Below are 22,462 nucleotides of genomic sequence, written 5' to 3'. Positions count from 1 at the left end.
CCTGGCTGATAAAATTACCCTCTGCTATGCTCCTCTTACTCCTACTCTCCTAACCTTTGCTTTCTTCTTTTGGGTACATACCAAGAAATCAGTTGAGTCTGTTTCCGTTCTACCTCTTTTCCTTATTCTCTTTCATTCAATTAAGATTTACTGAGCACTTAATATGATCAGACACCATAATAAGCATGGCGACACATCAGTAAACAAGAGTAAAATATCCTGAATCAAAAATCCTAGTTTAGCAATTACTTAATATTGAAATTATGTGATTTACATAAATATTATATAATCCAACAAAAGATGACTATTAAAAGAATATTATTATTTCTAAGAAAACAAAGGCAAATAGCTAGGAAAAGATTCAATAATGGTGAATAACTAAAATAACTTTATTTGGTGTAGGTAGAACAAGTGTAAAAGAATGGGGACACTTGGGGTACCCCAGAGTATCTTAAGTTTTCACTCTATAGAATCTAAACACTGAAATCAATACAATATGATTTAGATAAGAGGTATTACAGAACTCCAATGAGCAGACTATTCTCCAAGAAAATTATATTCCCTAAAACAAATGAATGGCAAATTGATGTATATTTATGTTTTTTGTTAAAATAAACTCATTAAACATAATTTATATAAAATATTTTAATGGTTCTTTAATTGACCTTTTTTCAATTAACTTCTAACTACTAGTACCAACCTGGAAATCCTGACACATTTAAAATTACTGATTAAAGCACAAAATAGTAGAACCACCGTAGAAGGAAACACGGGCAGTATCTAATAAAATTACAAACACATTTACCCTTAACACAGCAATCCCACTTTTACAGCAAACCTGCACAAGTACAAAATAACACTTGGACAAGGTTATTCTTTGTGATACGATTAGTAAGGCAAAAGATTGGCAATAGCCTGTGTCTATACAATAGGGGACTGGTTGAATAACTATGGTAGCTCTGCATCCATGCAGCCTAAAAAGAGGATGAGGAAAATACCCATACACCGAGAAGAAAAGATCTGCAAGAAACAGAACTAAATGAAAAACAGCAAAGTACAGAAGAATGCACAATATGAATTACCAAATATAAATTGGCAAACACCCACTATTGAGTATAAATTAGCTACCTTACATTCCACATGTGTTAACTAATGCTTAGATATTGAATAAATTAACCACAGTCACAACTAAGAAGTGAATCCAAAGCTTCAGGCTCTTGAATATTTTACCAAGGTAATTAATTTTAGATACTGTGATTACCTTTTTTATGAAGTGATATAATTTGCCACTATAGAAATAATTCTGTACAACCTCATCTTCTACAAAGTAGAAGTTTCCTTTCATGTCTATGAAGGTAAAAAATAATAGAAACCTTATCATGTCTTCCTATAATGAAATATGATGTTTTCCATTTCTCCATATCATTAGTTCACCATATCGTCTCCATGAACATTTTTTAAAGAATTATTTGTGTTTACTACATCCATAAATCCCCAAATCAGGGTCTAAAGCTTCTCTTCTCTCTTATTAATAATTCAAACAAACAAAACAAAATCTCCTTTCTAAAACAATTATAAACATCAGTGTGGATATTTATTTGGAAAAACTCCCATCAAGATTAAAAACGCTTTAGAGCGGGGTTTCATTTTGGGCTAGATAATATTTTTGGTGGGGGGAGACTGTCCTGTACATTATAGGATTTTTGGTAACATCTCTGATCTCTATCCACTAGATGCCAATGTCATCTTTCCAGCTGTGATAACCCTGACAACCAAAAACGTCCAGGGGGTGGGACAGAAGGTTGTAAAATTGCCAGGTTGAGAACCACTGCTTTAGAATAAGGTTGTAAAATCTTCATTATGAGAAGTCATTAAGAAAAGAATAGTCAGCTTCCTGTGCAGCTCAGACATTCACTGCTTGAGGCAGAAGCTGGTTCCAAAAGTTTTCATTTGATTTAATAAAATCTTGAGGTTTTTTTATTGTTTGTTTCTATAATTCTATCCTTCTAAACCTTCATGCAGAGCCAAATTTCTTATTTTTTAAAAAAGAGGACTGGCCTCAAAATAACTCTTGAATTGCCAGCATACCCATCACTGTATATGCCCGTGTTTTTCTTTCCACCTTTAACAAGGATGACAAACTATAAACTATTCAAATCACGCCCCACCCTGGGGGCTGTGGAAAGCTACATATGGAATCTGAAAATAAAGGTGATCTATTAATATATTCCTTTAATTATTGATACTCCTGTTTGATTCATCAGCACAATCACTCTTCCTAAAGGTTGAACTGGTGAGGATTTTGCTAGCTAGTAAAAACTGTTTATGGCTAAATTTTTTTTTTTAACCTGGATATGAGGCTGCAGCACACTAAAGGCTATCACTAAGGCAGGAGGAAGTGGAGATTGTCTGGTTAAGTGAGCAAAGGCTCTAGCTGACAGCACAGATAATACAATTCAGTTCTAGGCCATAGCTCTGTATTTGTTTTTGTTGTTTTTCTTCTATCCTATCAGAAGCCTGTCTCCATGAATTTGTCTAGGAAAATGATAAATAGTGAAGCAAACAACCCTCTCCATTCATCTAAATCATCCTCCTAGCAAAGACCTTAAGCAAAGCTTTTGGAAAGACCATCTTTGTAAATGCACATGTGTATAGTAAGTCAAACTCAAAACCAGTGAAAACAAACACAAGAAAAAATGCACATACAGAAAGATAAGTATTTATACAGAACCTTAATTCCTTGAATTCAAACACATAAGGGGGAAAATTAGTGACAATCATCAAATACTTATAAATATGTGAAACAGGAAATATAAATATATAAATGACTCCCCACTAATCTCTGGTAACTAAATTATAATAGATTAGTTACGAACCAGATTTGACTACTAATAGCCATCCACCTATAAGCCTTTTAAATCTAATGTTCAAACTATTCTCCAAATCTGAGAAATAAGAATCTTAAGATTTTATGCAGACATTAATTTCATCAAATGTAAACAGCAAACTCATTTAGGCAAAAATGAAAATATCAAGAAAATAAAGCACACAGGAAAAATCTAAACAGAGTTTCTGTGCTTGTGGATACTTTTGTAAGAAACTTTAAAACAGGCTGGAAACAGAAGAAAAAATGTTAATGCTTGGGAATCAGATAAAGAAGAATAGTAAAATACTTAACATTATCCAGTACTGAAGTTTCTACCTTTCATATTTTATACTTTTAGCCAACCATTCAGACAAAATGATTCTTTATCACTATTTTCTCTGATGGAAGAGAAATTAATAATTGAAAGATGGAAGTAATTAACTTTTACAGGACTTAAAAATGATAAACAAATGTAAACTATAAAAAAATCAAACCCTTGAATCAAGAATCTTGGCAGTACTACTGCATGATACAAAGAATACCAACGTGACAGACTCTAACAACATGTAACTCAAAAGACTGCATCCCTGCCTAAATTTTAATCTCAATGATCTGAGAAACACATAAAACAAATAAAAATTGACAATTTAGCTCATCAATTATTTTTGTTTTCCTGTATCTTCTTATTTGTCTTTAGTTACTTTCTATAATTTCTTTTTGGCAATTATATTAATAGAAAGTAACTTTATACTAATATTAAGCTATCTTTTAATGTTTCTAAAATCAATGAGAAAGAGCTTCAATTCAAAGGGAGGCTGTAAAGGATTTAAGAGATCAGAGCTCTGAATTTTTCTATTTGTCCAGTCAGTCATTCCATAGATAACAATTTAAAACAATTTCTGGTATTAATAAACTGTGTTTACAAGGTCTTCCTCTTATTATTATGATAATAAAAAACTAATACTTGCATAATGTTTAAGTATGTACAAAATATCTCTACTATATTACCATAATTGATCTTTCATTCTTTCCTGGCTATATGCTCTACCATGAAAGGGAAAAAGTTAAATTTGTGATTAATAAGTAAGACATAGGAATGGGAGACATTTAATGAAGTTACAAAATTTAAGTGTAATACTAAAACTTAAGTCTCTCAATTTTTCCAGACTAGTTCTTTTTCATATGTCACAAGACTTTGCTTATTAAATAAATTTTATCAGAAATGTTAATAATTTCACTGCTCTGTGGTTTCTCAGTCTTTCATCAAATGAAAAGCTTAATGAATCCTTTTAAAGGGCTAAATTAAAAGGCATAATGTCCTATTAAATGCAAAATCTGAGGGTTATCCCAAAACTTACAGGTCTACGCTAACAGAAGAATATAAGATTCTATGCTAAATCAGAATACATGCGTTCATAGGTCATATTCCCTACAATCACAAGAAAGACAATACACTCTTTTTTTCTCTCTCTTTTTTTTTTTTTAGAGACAGGCTCTCCCTCTGTCGCCCAGGCTGGAATGTAGTGGCGCAATCACAGCTCACTGCAGCCTCCAACTCCTGGGTTCAAGGATCCTCCTGCCTTAGCTTCCCAAGGAGCTGGGACTACACACACACACACACACACACACACACACACACACGCCACCATTCCTGGCTAACTTTGTAAACGTTTTTTGTACAGAGGAGGTCTTGGTATGTTGCCCAGGCTGGTAACTCCTGGGCTCAAATGATGTCCCTGCCTTGACCTCCCAAAGTGCTCAGATTATAGGTATGAACTACTATGCCTGATCCTTAATGCTTTAAAAAAGGAAAATATTAAATTAGGCAAATCATTCACCATTACACAACCAAAATTCTGAATTTAAGAAAATTATAAGTGAATCTTATGTGAAGGACTACAGAATGAAGTCATCTTAATTTCCTGGCTAACATGGCATGCTAGTCCTAGTTGATGTTATGAACAAAATAAATTATAGGAGAATTACAGATGGTGTACGTAAAGCACAGTGCACAGTGTCTGGTATAACGTATATGCTCAAATAAAAGTGGTAGTAATTGTTATTATCTTAGAGTAATATTTCTGGATTTTTTTCGGACTCCCTTCATTAATTCAATGTTGTATTTTATTTTTTACTTTGAAGTAATACCTAAGGAAAAACCTACAATGAAATGCATAATAGCAAATATTAATTTTCTGTAGATATACCTCTAAAATTCAATATACACATCATAGCTTTGCTTGGATTACACTTTCACTTCTTTGTTTTCCATGAAGAAAATTCTTGCTACTCATGAGGACATTTGGCTTTTCTCAACATCTGAAGGAATACAGGTTTAGGTCACAAACATGATGAATGTGAAATCCATTCCATATCAACTCATGGAAACCTGGCTGCAGAGTACTGTTTTCCTTACCAATTTTGCAACTATGTAGGGAGGGCAATCAACTATCATCACAATGCACCCACAAATATAACAGGAAGGAAGAGAAGTTTTATGAGAAATTATTCTTAATTAATGTAGTGGTGATTAAACTCTTAATCACAGTATTTCCTCAAAGCCATCGAAGTAGTAAACATAAGCTTTAATCTTAGTGTGAGTTTTTCTATTCAATAATTACTGATCTACCCTTTACTAAACACCATCTCTAAGAAAAAACTACCCATACATTATATAACTGGTGATAAAGTGAGGAGTTAAAAACGTAGGAAATACTAATTTTCTCAATGAAGAACACAGGAAACAAATTAAAAAGATATATAATTTAGCTTAGAAAATTATGTACACTTTGAATTAGTAAAATCATAGATGACCAGTGAAAAAGCTGATGCTTTCCAAATGCATTAATATATTAATAGTTAACAAAAAGATTCTGAAAAGCAGGTCTCTTTCATATTAACTGCTACTATATATTCCAGGTACCTGGATATATCAGTGAACAAAACAGACAAAAACCCTCAAAATGACAAAAATTCTCCCCTTGCACCGAAGCAAGGCAAGACAGACAATAATAAACACTTTAAGTAAACTGTATGGCAATAAACACTATAGAAAAAATAACTGAGTAGCATTAAAAGATACCAGGAGAGTAAGAGAGAAAATAGGTTAGACTCTGCTGGATGAAAACAGTCAGATGATTCTTTTCCTAAGAGGCTCAGTATGATTATTGCTTCAGATAAGTGAGATTTATCATATGAATATTGCCTAGTTCTAATTACTATTAGCTTTCTGCAGTTGTATTATAATTGGTAATAAAAAGAGAATCAAACGGTTTTGTAGGGTATGTTTCTCCATCGCCTAGCATATTGCCAGGCACATAGGAGCTAAATAGATACTTAGTGAAAGGTTCAATACAAGCCAATAAACACAAAGCACCTTGGTCCAAAAAGCTTTAGCTCAGCAATCGGCAAACTTTTTCTTAAAGGGCCAGAGAATTGACATTTTCACCTTACCAGCCAGACAGTCTAGGTAGCAACTACTCAACCATGCCATTGAAATGCAAAAGCTACCACAACTGTAAATGAATGAGTGCAGCTATGTTCCTATAAAACTTTATTGATGAAAGCAGACATATAATAATATTCCAACCTTTGCTTAGCTTACTAAGTTTTCTGTTAAACTTTTCTGGGAGTATAAAGATAAATTTATCATCTATTAGCTAATGCTTACTTTTTTAATTCTCACTGTCTAATAAACAAAGACAAAATATAAATACAACAACCCATACACATATACTGTTTCACCCTCCTTCTACCCCATCCTTTCTCTGTCTCTTTTTGTCCCTCTCTCTTTACCTGAGTCATCTAATAATATAATGCAAATATCAGAGATTGAACTCTGGTTTATAAACGCAATAGCAAAAGGAGTTTATAATATTGAATACACAATCAATTCAAACACATTAAGTCTGATACAGAATTTAAAAATAAACCTCATGAAGTCATTATATTCAAAACGTCAGGCCTCTACTATCCTCTGAAAAAGCACACACATTTCATATGAAAAAGTGAGCGCATTAAACCCCAAATTTGAAATTAGCAAGGAAAGACCCTTTAAAAAATCTAAAAATATCCTAGATATGCATAAAAATATGATTTTGCTCACCTTCCCCAAACTTCCGCATTCTCTCCTTCTCTTTTTTCAAGAGACCAGATCTATAGTCGCAAGCCACATCAAGCTTACACCTTTCTGCTTACATAAAATATACTATATGATACGGTTTGGATGTTGGGTCCCCTCAAATCTAATGATGAAATTTATTTCCAAGTGTTGGAGGTGGGGCCTGGTAGAAGGTGTTTGGGTCATGAGGGAGGATTCCTCATGAATGGCTTGGTACCCTCCCTCCAGTAATAAGTGAGTTCTTGCTTTATTAGTTTACACAAGAACTAGTTTAAAAGAGACTGGCACCTTCTCCTCCCTCTCTTGCTTCTTTTCTCACCTTGTAACACTCCTGTTCCCCCTTCCCCTTCCACCTTGACTGGAGGTCCCCTGAAGCCCTCACCAGAAGCACATGCTGGCAACCGTCTTGTACAATCTGCAGACCCATGAGCCAAATAAACTTCTTTTCTTTATGAATTTCTGAGCCTCAGGTATTTCCTTTATAGCAACACGAAACAGACTAACAGACTACTTCGCTTGTTTTTTGTCCTAATACAAGTGCTCTTTTTTTGTACTTTAATATAAAAAAGTTATAGTATCAAAATTTCTAAAAGGCACCAGTCTTATAATTGGGGCTTATTGTTGTTTTTTCCATAACAAAACATACTTTAGAATAAGTGTCATCAAGTCATCAAATATATTTATATATTTTAAAGACGTGGTCTCACTCTATCACTGAGGCTGGAGTACAGTGGCATTATCATACATAGTTCACTGCAGCCTTAAATTCCTGAGCTCAAGCTATCCTCAGCCTCAGCCTTCAAGTTGCTGGGATTACAGGCTGAGCTAGGGTACCCAGTCTGTCACCAAATATCTCGATGAATGCAGAAACAAGATGGTAACTTTTAGGCTATAAATTTTACTGGCATAAAAGAAGGTAAACACTATTATTTGATATGCAACATAATGACTAATACAAGGCATTCACCTGCACTGCCTCTTTCAGGAAACAATAATCTAGTACTAGGAAAAAGAAGTACATTGTCATAATTTTAGTTATACTTTATTGTAATGAAAATTACGTTAAAAACTGTCCTAAATGTATACATAACAAATAAAGTGACTTTCATTACCAAATAACTTCTCTAAAAGATTTGTTTATAATATGCCTAGTTTGCGAGTCAAATGTTTACTAGGAAACCAAATTCTTTAAGAATCTTTGTAGTACTAAAATGCTACCTACTTCTGCCCTGAAGCCAGGTAGTATGGTTTGAAAGCAAAGTTCTCTTCTTTGCTGAGGTAGTTCTAAGCCCACTGAGGCAGCAATAATGTGAGGTCCGTGTAAACGGGTTATACACAACGATCAAATGCTGGCAAGAGGCCTTACCTCCAAGTGAGAAGAAATTGTTGCTGAAATAAAGCTGAAATTTTCTTTCACATTTTCAATTAAAATTTTTTTCTTACTGTGTTCTTTTAATAGAAGAGTTTGAGGTTACTTTACGCATTGTAAAATTCAATCTTTTTAGTTTTACAGTTAGAAAGGTTTTGAGAAATATAGGCACAGCTCTGAGATATCACAGGTCCAGTCCACAGCACCACAGTAAAGCAAGTCACACAAATGTTTTAGTTTCCCACTATAAAAGTTATCTTTACACTACACTGTATTCTATTAAGTGTGCAATAGCATTATGTCTAAAAAATGTATATGCCTTGATTAAAAAATACTTCATTGCTAAAAAAAAAAATGCTAATGATCATTTGAGCCTTCAGCAAGTCATAATCTTTTTTCTGGTGGAGGGTCTGGCCTTGATGTTCATGGCTGCTGACTGACCAGAGTGGCGGTTGCTAAAGGCTGAGGTGGCTGTAGTAATTTCTTAAAATAAGACAACAATGATGTGTGCTGCCTCGACTGATTGCTCATTTCACAAAAGACTTCTCTGTAGTACGTGATGCCATTTGATAGCATCTGACCCACAGCAGAACTTCCAAAATTGGAGTCTACCCTCTCAAACCCTGTCACTGCTTTACTAACGAAGTTTATGTAATATTCTAAATCCTTTGTTGTCATTTCAACAACGTTCATGGCATCTTCACCAGGAGTAGATTCCATCTCAAGAAACCACTTTCTTAGCTCATCCATAAGAAGCAATTCTTCATCTGCTCAAGTTTGATTATGACTGCAGCAATTCAGTGCCATCATCAAGCTCTACTTCTAATTGTCCACCTCCTCTGCAGTTAATTACTACACTGAACTCCTGCACCCCTTAAAGTCATCCATGAGGGTTGGAATCAACTTCTTCCAAACTCCTGATAATGTTGATACTGTTGAGCACATGCTGGTTGAAAAACAGTGCCAACGGACTCCCAGGGTTACCACAAACCTTCAATTTGAGGAAAACAATCTCTGCAAAGTGCAACAAAATGAAACATAATAAAATGAGGTATGCCTGTATCTCATCTCTAATCACTGCTATATCACCAAGATATAGAATATATCTATCTTCCCAGAAAGATGCCTCATGCTACTGTGTGGTGAATTCTCTCCTTCAGATCTGATTTCTGTCCCTACAGTCCTGCCTTTTCCAGAATGTCATATAAATGGAACCAGTTAGTGTACTGGATAGCCTTTTGCATATATTGGTAATTTGCTCCTTTTTATGGCTAAGTACTATTTCATTGTATAGACATGTCACAATTTGTTTATCCATTCATAAGATGACAGACATTTGGGTTGTTTAGGTGTTACAAATAAAGCTACTGTAAATATTATATATAGGTCTTTGCATAGACAAATGTTTTCATTTCTGTTGGGTAAATACCCAGGAGTTAGACTGGTGGATACTGTGGTAAGTATATAATTAACTATAATAAGCAACTTTTTATTTTAAAAATTTGAAACATTGATAACTTCACTTAAATTGTGACTAAAGCTTCTATACTGGCGGATGATATATCATAATTTTTTAAGAGAGAACACACACAAACAGGCACACATAACACTTACAATCTTGCAGAATTCATTGAACCAAGAAATACATTGATATTATGTAGAACACATGTAAAGTGCTTATACCTAATGACTGCTAGTTGTCTACTGTTCAACTTTCCCTTTTCCCAATGCTCCTAGCTCCCCCAACCCCACATACCTGATTTTATTGTGCTTCACATAAATCCATACTTAAAACTTGAATCATTATTTGTTAAATAAATCATACAGTAGGACACATACACACACAAATTTTAACTATTATTTTTTAAAGCAAAGCCAGTTCTATTCATTTCCTTAAACTGTTCTTCCTTTGGATGGAGTAAGGGGAGCTTCAAAAAGGAGTAGAGCCTGTACTCAGGAAACATTTCAGGTGAGCATCACCATCTTGTGTCAAAAAAGAGTAACTGCAAAGCAATACTAAATTTATTGTCAAATAGAGAACACAGATAATTAGAGGCTAGAAAGTATGAGATCTAAGATCCATTTTCCCAAATCTACTCTGATGCATGTTTAGATTGTTCATGTTTTAATATTTTAATGCATCAAAATTTCTATGTGCTTAAAATTAGATTGTGCATATTATAAAGAAAGGAACTGAATTTTCTATTACATACCCCCCCATTACTTTTTCATACCCCTTCCAAACACACACACATACACAATGAATGCCAGGCACAAAAATGGCACTTTGTTTTTGTTAAAGCTTTCTATGTATTTTAAAATTAATCACGAAATTAGCCTTTCTACTAATGACTTTAAAAGATTCAACATATGGCTGTATATTTGGTATCTAGCTACCTAAACTATCTAAACATTAGTTCCCAAATATCGTATTGCATTATAATACAAGAGAAGAAGGTTTTCCAGATTTAAAGATAATTCAACTTCAAATAATTATACAATTAGATATTTCCATTCTAAATCAAAATTATTTTTAAATTTGTCAGCAGTTTTTAAAAATAGTTAAAATCATATTAAATAGAACCAAAATATTATATGTTGAGTAGACATCTGTGAAAGGAGAAAATATGCAGCTCAACAAGTTTTCCTTTTTCAAAGAGTAATAAATTTTAAATGAAAAACTTAAGGTGTTCTTCAACTGTCAACTAAAGTTTTTTATTATACAACAACAGCCTTAAGGCTGATTTATGGCTTTTCCCACTTTTTCTGAAAATCACTTGGTTAAAAAGAAAAGTCACTTTTGCACACCTGGATAATATCTGCTTGCTTTATGATCTGTTTGAAGAAAGGAACTTTTCAAAAACACGAAAGTTTGGGAAGGTGGTACCCAAAAAGAAAGGAAAACAAAACAGAAAACAAAAACCTCAGAAACTTTTTTGAGGTTTTTTGCAGGAAATAGTAATCTTTTATGTAGCATTTAGAATCTCTATTATTGCACAACTCTGTGTCACAAAATAAGAGAAACTGCAGAACTTAAATGATATATCAGAGATTATCTAGTATATTTTTGACAGATACAGAAACAGTGGCCCAGAAAGGCTAGATTATTTCAAATAATATAGTTTGTTAGCAACAGAACTAGAATTAGAAACTAAGATCCCTGCATATGTCTGTCTACTTTAATTTCTCCATTGCTTGTTTCTCACTGTCAATTTCGGGCCTTTCTATCACATTTTGCATATGACACTCTGGTCCCTATCATCTTTTTCCTCAGTTACATGTGTCAATTTCATTTTCTTCTACACTCATTTCTCCAAAAACTCATCTAGAAATACTAAACTTTGGGAAGGGCTGTGTCGAAAACAGAACAAGAAAAAAGTTCAAAGAAGAATATTACACAACTCCTCATATAATATAGTAACTATAACATCACAAATTCATGAAACTGCAGCTATAAACTTAGAAATAAGTAATCAGGAAATTAAGTATACATTTCATCATCATTTTAAAGCTAAAAGAAAATAAAATAGGTTTTAAATACCTACAAAGTTCAAACCAAATTAATGTTGAACTCTTCACTTTAACAGTATATGTAATAAAACTTTAGAGTTAGGAAGTTTAACAATGAATTTACCTCTATTCACTCTTACCTATTTCCATCAAGGAAAACAGAAAGCAGATAGTATTCTTCACTATCTTTACCCAGATAGTATTCTTAAGGTAAATTATGAGAATTTTACTTTCAACTGTTCTTCTTCCATAAATAATCTTAACCATCCTACTTTCCTTTTTGGGGTTCTTTTTAGTAACTCTTCAGAACATTCCCTGATTATCTTTGCCAATTAAATGTTTCGTGAAGCTCACCTAAATTGGCAATCCTAAACCAGACAGTTGAGGCTATTTTTCAAAAAGTAAGAAAGCTCTATAAATTCTTCTTGGTATTTAATATACACAGTGCCTCTGGTATCAATACATAAAGAGACACATAGAGAATAAAAGAAACAGGATCCCACACTTGACAAGTTAGATTGATCAAATCTAGTAAAATGAATTTCATAAATATTAATTCCTCTACTCCTAAGGACCGAAGCCCTTGCAGCTACAGCATAGAAATTATTGGGAAATCACTTGGACTTAAGGAAAAGACTATCTGGGAATCTTGTGAAAAGCAGAACCTTAGAGGAATTGATTTTAGAGGAAGACCACTATAGATGATATGTACTGTGGCTCAACTTCTGAGACTTGACTTAAATTAATTACACAAAACCAAGGTGTGGAAGTTATTACTCAGCAGACTCTGAAGACCTGGGCTTTTTACTTTTGTTTTTGTTTTGTACTTGATGACTTTAAGTTCGATAGTAATCCCAATGTACAGATGGCAAAGAAACTAACACAATCCTGGAATGTATTAGCAGAAGTGTAGTATTTAGATAAAGGCTGGAAGAGTCTCACTTAAAGTTCTGTATGTATCAGATCACAATTCATCATAACACATTCACTGTGGATGCCACAATTTCAGAATGGGACAAATGAACAATAGTTCAGGAAAAAAGGATCAGAATTCTGAAGGTGGAAAAAGATTGTCACATGAAATAATCCAAGATGTCGAGACTGGAAAAGAAAAGACTGGTTAGTGAGAGAAAGTGTAAAGAAAAGACAAATAACAGTTTCCAAAAATCAAGAACCATATAGAAGAGGGATAAAAACTGTTCTTCATAGTTTATCAAATCAGGCTCTTGTGTAGAAGTGTTTAGGGAGACAAGTAGCTGCTGGTTCATCAGAAGAAAGAACTTCCTAATGGTCTGAGACAAAGATGAAATGGTCTATTTCATGAGTTAATAGTTCCCCATCAGTATAGGTAAGTGACCAAAGGATGGAGGAATTATGGGTAGGAATTTTATAACTGGGATCAATGCATCAGAAGGATAACTAGACTATGGAGCCTTCTAAGTTCTTTCCAATCTTGAAAACACTAATTTCTTTCAGACCTTGGGTATTGAACATAGTATGTATTTTATTGTTATAACTCTAACAGAAAATTACACATACTTCTATTCACAAGTTGACCTCATCAAATATTATTTACCAGACAAATATATCTAAACACAGAATCTTTCAAAATCTAAATATTTAAGCCTGAAAATCTGAATGATGACAAATACTAAAAAGAACATTCAACTCACAACTGTAAAAAGCCAAAAGCAAATGGAGCTTTAGATTCAGTTGCCATGAATAAATAGTTACGTTACTCACAGAAGAAAATTTGTAGATTTATTGGCTTTGGGAGTCATTCAATTGAAAAAATTATGTAGTGCAAACAAATATATTTTAAAAAATTAAATATTAAGAGAACTCTCAAGAAAAGATGGGATATACTTGAAAGAAGTTAAAACAGCCTTCTTACTATTATTGATTTATGAAGTTCAGCATTATATTGTTGACATATACAATTTATGATATAATGTATGTTCAGAAAACTTATGCAATAAATACATTTTTTAAATCTTTAGAAAAACTTTGTGGCTCATTGAGCTTGAAATGAATTAAAGAGCTGAATGCAGCTGGTCCAAAGGTTGAGTTATCTCGATTGTTCACAGACACAGATTGAACTCCTTGTTCTATTTTTTCCCCTTTTCTCACTACTGAACTTGACCAGTCTTAAAAAAAAATAATAATTTTTTTTTTAAATAGTTGAATGCAGACCTGAAACTGTAAAACTACCAGAAGAAATACAGGGGGAAAAGTCCTGTACCATTAGTCTGGGCAATGCTATTTTTGGATATGACCCCAAAAGCACAGACAACAAAAGCAAAAATAGGTGGGATTACATCAAGCTAAAAAGCTTCTGCACAGCAAAGAAAACACTTAACATAGTGTAGAGACAACATATGAAATGGGAGAAACGATTTGCAAACCAAATACCTAATAAAGGGTTAATATCCAAACTATATAAAGAACTCAAACAACTTAATAGCAACAAAACAATGCAATTAAAAAACGAGCAAAGGACTTGAACAGACATTTCTCAAAAGAAGGCATACAAATGGCCAACAGGTATATTAAAAAAAAAAGGTTAACATTACAAATCATTAGGGAAATGAAAATCAAAACAACAATGAGATATCACCTCACAGCTATTAGAATATTATCAAAAACACAAAAGATACGTGCTGGTAAGGAAATGGAGAAAAGGGAACGCTTGTACACTATTGGTGGGAATGTAGATTAGTACAGACATTATAGAAAATATTGTGGAAGTCCCTTAAAAAATTAAAAATAGAACTGTTATATTATCTGGCAATTCTACTACTAGGTATATATGCAAAGGAAATGAAATCAGTATGATCCAGGAGGTATCTGCACTCCATGTTCATTGCAGCATTATTCACAATAGCCAAGGTATAGAATCAAAGTGTCCATCAACAGGTTAATGGATAAAGAAACTGTGGATAAAATGGATAAAAATGTGGAAAATGGATTAAAAAGGAAATCCTATCATTTGTGACAACATGGATGAACCTGGAGGACATTATGCTAAGTGAAATAAGCCAGACACAGAAAGATAAATATTGCATAATCTCACTTATATGTGGAATTTAAAAAGTCAAACTCATAAAAGCAGAGAGTAGAATGATGGTTACCAGGGACTGGAGATCAAAGGACACTGGGGAGATGTTGGTCAAAGCATACAAAAGTTTCAGTTAAGACGGGAAGAATAAGTTCAAGAGATCTATTGTACAGTATGGTGACTATAGTTAACAATATATTGTGTACTTGAAAATTGCTAAGACAGTTGATTTTAAGTGTCTTCACCACAAAAAATGGTAAGTATGTGAGGTAATACATATGCTAATTAGCTTGAATTAGCCATTCCACAATGTGTGTGTGCGTGTGTGTGTGTGTGTGTGTGTGTGATATCTCAAAACGTTATGTTGTACCTTATAAAAATATCTAATTTTTATTTGTCAATTAAAATAGATAAATGAATAAACATATTGTTTAAAAAAAGAAAAGAAAAACTTTGTGGCTTATGTATGAACACACATTAAAGACTACTAAACCTCTAAAAGCTCACGAGGACAAATCAATGGTTGGCAAACTTTGTCTTCAAAGGTCCAGATGGTAAATAATTTAGACTTTACATGCTATTAGTCTGTACTGTGACTACTGAACTCCGCTACAGCAGTGCAAAAGCAGTCATAGATAACACATAAACAAATTAGCATGCTGTGTTCCAATAAAGCTTTATTTATGGACATTGAAAGCTGAACTTCAAATAATTTTCACGTCAAAATTTATTACTTAAACATTATTTTCCAACCATTTAAATATGTAAAAACTATTATCAGATCATGGGATGTATAAAAACAGGTAGTGGGCCACCTCTGGCTCATAGGCCATAGTTTGCTAATCCTTGGAATAGACAATCTTTACCTTATAAGTATCTAAATGAAGACCCACATAAGCATACAACCCCTGACCAACCTCTCTTTTCTCATCTCTCCTAATCCTCCATCCCCAAAGCTGAAACCTGTAAGCTGCTGCCACAGAAGTGAAAACACCTGCAGCTTTAAAAAACAAACAAAATCCAGGAACAATAACAAAAACACTAGAGTCTTGTGAAAAGATGGTAAAGCTGAAATTGGAAAATGACCACGGAAGACTTCCAGCTCTGATAACACTACAGCTCACCAAAGAAGCTTCACATCATTTTGATTAACAATATTAAAGATTAATTGGCATCCTTTCCTTAACTGCTTTCAGGAAAGTAAAGAATTATGATTCATTAAAACTTTTAATGTCTATTGGGCCACATAGCTTGTTTTTTTTTTATTTCTGACTTAGCTGAAAACAGTATTAGGAGAGAAATCATCCACGAACATTTGCAGCCTTTCTTTTGGAGGTATTTTTGGAACATAAGTCATTTGAAAATTGGAAGTTATATATAGTTTTTTTTTTTTTTTGGTGGACATTTCTAAATATTGCTATTTAAATTTTCCCCATGTTACAAAACTATCTATAAAACCAACTTCTTAAGCTGGGCGCTGTGCCACCTGCCTATAGTCTCTTGTCCTAGCTACTTGGGAGGCTAAGGCAGGAGGATCACTTGAACCTAAGAGTTTGGGGCTGTAGTGTGCTACAAATTTAAGCCTGTGAGTAGCTACTACACTACAGTCTACAAAAAAATAGTGAGACCCCATCTCAAAATAAAAAACACAAACCTGAAAAAACAAGAAAAAAACCTTTTAATTTGCAACATGTAAGAAATAAAAATGTTATGTCTTATTTAACCCATGAAGCACGTTTCCTCTTTCAGAAAAACTGGAAGGAAAATAAATGCCAGTTTATCACTTCCATGAGTCAAACACACGTTAGAAAATAATACTGAATTCTACATTACTCAAGACCTTTACATAACTTAGAAAATTTTCCTCAATTGGACAATCTTTCCACAGATAGCTTAGAGTTGAATTTTTTAAATTCTACAAATTTACTATTGTAAGAAAACTAGATTTATAGACTAAGGATAATATTTATAATTTAGTAACTATTACTGACAGTCTATTACATAGTACCCAAGGGGACTAAACTCAAAAATATTCACAAAATTACGACTATTTTGAGGCCTGTTTAACACCTGCAAAAGATGATATCATTTTTTCCTTAAGATTGAAGACAAATACATGAAATGTCTTGGACTGGACACTTCAAAAGGGGCCACACAGCAACTGCCTAATAAAGAACAATATAAACTCCAAAAGTTTGGGCATTTAACTATTATTTGGGCATCAATAATAAATTAGTTTCTTACTGTTCTAAAGTCTCCTGACGCTAAGGAAATCCAGACCATCATCAATCTAAAGACAGTGTGCCCACGTGACATCACATAATCTCATTAGTCTTCATCTGCCCTATCACATCCTACCATTCTTATGCAAACTTGGACACTTGAGGATGCAACTTCAACCTCTCTTCATTCATATATTAATATAAGCAGGAGGGAGGTAAGAGATCTATGGAGACTTTGGGATGCCACCAGACCACAAGCAATTATTTCACTCAGCCTAGTATAAAACATCACAGCTATTGAGTTGGGTATGTAAATGTTAACATAGCAGAGAGTAGAACAGCATGAGATTCTTCAGCTATGTGTCTCACTTCCTTTGCTCAATCACCAGAAACCCCAACAAACTTCAGCTTTAGTCTCCCCAGACTACATGAATCTGAAATATTGTGCAAAAACGACAATAAATATGCGAAACATAGAAGTAACATAGTGATATTAATTTTACTCCTCTGACAGTCCAATAATTCGTAAGGTCATAATGACATAGAGGTTGTAGTTTAACAGACAAAACAATTGTAAAGTATGCTAGCTAATTTAAAGACCAAATACCTTGATTAAATGTAGCCAAAATTAGGCTAAATGTATATATTTCTGATACTAGAATGGTCTTTTTTTTCCTAGTTTCAGCCTAAAAAAAATCCCTACCTTTCAGCATAAACACATGAAATTTACCTTAATTCTTTGTCACCTCTTTTCTTCTTACTACCGTTTTCTCTAGACAACAGAGGTGGTAAAAACTATATTCATTTCATAACAGGATGTTGTTTTTTTAATTGTCTTAAGACTGTTTTGTTCCTACCAGCATATTCATGGGACATTTTGAATACCATTTTTTAATTGTACAAGTTCTGAAACTTTTTTATAGTACTATTAAATAATGTACAAATAATGCTCTATAATAGTTCTTTAGAGAAAAAAAATACCTGGAAAGGAAATAGATTTTTATTTTACCATATACTGCTTTATTTAATAAACTTTAGAGAACTTGAGAAGGAAACAGACTTTTGATATAGAATATATCATCTGAGAAATAACAAAAGTATAGTTATTAAAAAAATTCATGTTTCACATGGAATTCTATCTAAAATAGAAATGGATTAACTATTAAATTATTTTTTACAATTATCATTAAATATTTAAAGGTTTTTTTGCCCAACTACAGAATATATGTAGCCCATTAAGACTATGGTTCTGTGTAGTAAATTCCAAGCTATACTTGAAAGCACAGCATTTGATTTTATGACTTTGAAACCATTTTTACACTACTTAAAAATACTTTTTAAAAATATTTATCGATTTTGTTTTGCTTCAGTGATTTTATTTTGTCTACTGCAAATTAAATATTATAAATTTTGAAAAATTTGAATACTAAAGACTGTTAGCCACCCCCTAGCCTAATGAAAATAATTCTTTGTATCTAATTAACAAACATTTTCAGTATCTTAAATGTGCTCCTTCAATATTAGGTGGTTTAAAAAGCTGGATTTCTACTTTCCAAAAAGTAATCAAAGTTTGTATATAAAATGTATGTATGACATATACATGTGTGTACATACACACATATATACACACAAACATACATATATATGTTCGTATATGTCTATGCTTTTCTCTGAAGCCTCTGGAAGCAAAATTTAATTAGTCAAGTGGTGTTAGTTTGTAACAATATTGACATTTAAAACACTTTTTTGGGAAAATTAGCTTTTTTTAAAATTGGGGCATTAAAAGTTACATTTTATAAAGGATCAAAAATATGACTATAATTTTGGCAAGTTGTTCCCCATATTTTTATTTTTCAAACTCTGTGATTTATGAGTTTTTGTTAATGGAACACACCATCTACCTTTTAAAGGCAAGTATTATTATAAGGCAAGAAACACATAAAGACAATACAAAAAAATTTGAAATGTAAAAGAGAAAAACCACTTCCATCCCTTCAACCTCCCACTTTTGTACACAAGTTCTGCTCAAAATTGGTTAAACATTTTCTCCAAGAGATCCAAGATGTTTGCAGGCTAAAGTATCCTAAAGAAAATGGAGGTCATCTACCATACCTTGGGGTTTTGACTAATTCTAGGATGACCTTGAAAAATTTCATTCAGTCCAAAACCTTAACATGGCCCAAGAATAATTTCCAATCTCTAGCTTTATCTTACAAATTTCTCAAGGTCCATTGCACCAGGTGTTGCTGAGAATAGATTACACCTTACTGTGAAACCCGACAGTTGGGGTTCAATTTAGGCCTTACAAGGGCAAAGTAAGCAAAAGAGATTATAAGTCAACAATTCCACTGTATCGAATATCAGACCACAAAGTATTACATACATAAGAAACATGAAAAAAAATGCATTCTTTACAAAAGGAATTTAAATTAACTTATCCATTTCTATTTTAAAAGAGATTACGTATAATTTGAAGAAAGATTTGTCTGGACACAGAAAGGCAGATAAATGCTATCATCTGAAAAAGGAACAGATTCTGCAGAGCAAGGACGTTTCAAAAGAGCTGGATTGTAGCCAATCATATGACAGGCAAGGATAAGCTAGAGAGAGAGTAAGAAGCTGTTCTTAGTGCCCAGAAAAGAATTCAGGTAGGGGTAGAGGAAAGATACTGTAGAGCACTGTGGTAGGCAGAATTCTAAGGCAGCCCCAAATTCAGGTCTCCTGATGGTCACACACCTTCTCCCACTTATTCAATCAAATGCTAATCTAGGCACTACTGTGAAGAGCTTTACCAAATGAGTCCTGAATCAGTTGACTTTACCTCAATAAGCCTAACCTGACCAGATGAGACTTTAAAAGTGATTGAGGTTTTCTTAGCAAAGGAAATTCAAAACATGACAGGGATGAAATGTAATGGAGATTCTCCATTGCTGTCTTTGAAGGCAGAGGGCGCTGTGTGGCGACGGATGCGGGTAATCTCTAGAAGCTGAGAGTGGCTCCTAGCTGACATCAAGTAAGGAAATTCAGTCTTCAGGCCTCAGCCCTACAATCACAAGGCAGTGAACTCTGACACAACCATGTGAGTTTAGAAGAACTTGAGTTCCTGATGAGAATGCAGTCCAGCTAACACGGTGTTTTCAGCCTTTAGATGGACACTGAGCAGACAAACTAATCATGCTATGCCCATATTCTAACCTATAGAAATGTGAGCTAATGGATGTTGTGTGAAGCTGCTATATTTGTGGTAATTTATTATACAGCAAGAAAAAACAAAACAGCACTAACCAGGCCAAGTCATACAGCTTGATTTATAAAAATGCAGAGAAGTTTGTTGTAAGCCTTAAATCTTACTTCAAGAAACAAAAAAAGTTAGCATTATTGTCTTGGTTCATTCTGAGAGTAAATTTTTACTCTCAATTTAAATCCTTATAAAAATTGTATATTACATATAAATGAGGTGCCTAAATTAGCAAACTTCTTTATCAAACTATGACCTGGGGAAAAAGTGGTAGTAATTGTTTCAAAGGATTGATTTTACACCTATACTGCTTAATTTAATGTCATGGCCTAAGTAACTTCTTAGGAAAATAGAATCCATTGTTATTTTTACTCTAATTTCTTTGAAAGAAATGGTAAGGACAAGACTTCTAGAAGTTATCATGTTGTCGATGACAACTTAGGTCTAAACTAGTACTAAATAGCTAGAAATTTAACATAGATGAAAATATGGAAAACTTCAAGAAGAATAAATTATATGAAACAAACAAAAAAAGAATTTCAAAACTTTAATTCTTTAGAGAAATATACTGAAAGTATGATGCAATAATGGGGGAGGGGACATTGAAGAATTATGAAATAGTTTCATTAATACTGAATCATAAGCAATAAAAACATAAATAAAAGCTTTTCTTTGCTCTCTCCATTTTCCTTTAGTTTGCAAGAGTGGTCTCTGGGTGGTCTTGGACCAACCCAGTTCTCTCATTTTGTAGTTTTCAAGAATAACTGTAGAATATGCTGGGAATGCAACATCCTGAGATAGAGAGGGACTGGCTGGAACAGTCCCTCTTTTCCAGTCCCCCATCAGAAACAGGATCTTCTCCAACATGTTAGCCTAGTGAGCTGAATCACCCCAGGACGGCTGCTTTCCAGGGTCCCTCAGCTGCAGTGCAAGTGGGCACATGCAGTCAAGACTCCACCCAGGGCAGCTTTCCAGAACCTTGGGGAACTGGCTTGCAATCAATCCTATCTGTAAGTAATAAACCTCCTTCATATAACCTTTGTGCAAGGGTGTTCTGTCTCTCTGGACTCACACAAGTTGGTATCCAGTGAAGCACGGTGAAACTGCTTCACATCCTTCAATATCCTCTAAATGAAAAACTGGTTAGAAAATAATTTGACAAAAAGAAAACAAAACAAAAAAAAAAAAAGAAAGAGAGCTGATAAAATAAAATGATCCAGTTCTAGATTTTACAATTCAGACAATGCGTTCTTTCTTACCTTGTCTATCCTATCTGGACGGTTAGTAGCTGCCAAAATTGTCACATCCTTTAGCTGTTCAATGCCATCCATCTCCGTTAAGAGCTGAGCCAAAACACGGTCGGCTACATTCCCGGCACCTAAGGAACTGATTTTTAAAAATACAATTTAAAAAATCTGATTACTTATCCCAAAATGCTGTATCATTTTTTAAAGGTTCTATATTCTATAACAAGAAAAATTATGTCTATTTCAAAATAGAAAGTGCATGTTTAAGAATTTATCATTTATGGGACTATTATATTGAAAAACTAACTGTATTCAAGTTATTTCTTCTCTTCCATCATCCAACATGTTAATTTTCTTTCCAAAACTGAAATGTTAAATGAATGTCAGATATAAAAGCACTGAAAAGCAAGATGTAAGATTATTTTAAAAAGCTCTTCAAATACATAGACAATTGTCTAACTTAACCAACGCTTAAATTCTACATGGCAAATATACGGACAGAAATTGGGAATTAAAAACCTTGAGTGAGATAGATACAAATCCATTCCTCACATGAGGCTTAACATCTATGTGAAACAAAAAACTCACTACACACCAATACCAGATGGGATATTCTGATGTTTCTTAATATATTTAAATATTACAAATTTTTTTTTAACACATCAGCAAGTAGGTAGTCACCACAGTCCTCAATTCTGAAGAAACAAGCAAAGAAAGCATGTTATGTTTTTCCTTTTGTTTATATAACAGGTCAATTAAAAAGCTAATACTGAACACGTTACCCTTTAATTTAAGCCCATTTCCTTTGGCCACAAAAAATATCTCAATATAG

The 22,462-nt window shown here is 33.4% G+C and overlaps 1 protein-coding gene across 2 annotated transcripts in view; it reads right to left on the bottom strand.

Annotated features, from left to right (window-relative positions):
- The window catches only part of AFG2A (AFG2 AAA ATPase homolog A), a 241,320-nt gene that overhangs the window by 144,071 nt on the left and 74,787 nt on the right, over positions 1–22,462 (bottom strand). For both annotated transcript variants that reach the window (XM_069493176.1, XM_069493174.1), the window contains one exon: positions 21,643–21,769. In XM_069493176.1, the coding sequence (XP_069349277.1) occupies positions 21,643–21,769 (127 nt within the window). The remainder of the gene's footprint in view (positions 1–21,642; positions 21,770–22,462) is intronic.

Source organism: Eulemur rufifrons, chromosome 18 (genome assembly GCF_041146395.1).
Source record: "Eulemur rufifrons isolate Redbay chromosome 18, OSU_ERuf_1, whole genome shotgun sequence".
Classification (NCBI taxonomy): Eukaryota; Metazoa; Chordata; class Mammalia; order Primates; family Lemuridae; genus Eulemur; species Eulemur rufifrons.
Note: the sequence above shows the minus strand (reverse complement) of the source record. Positions and strands in the feature narration are given on the sequence as shown.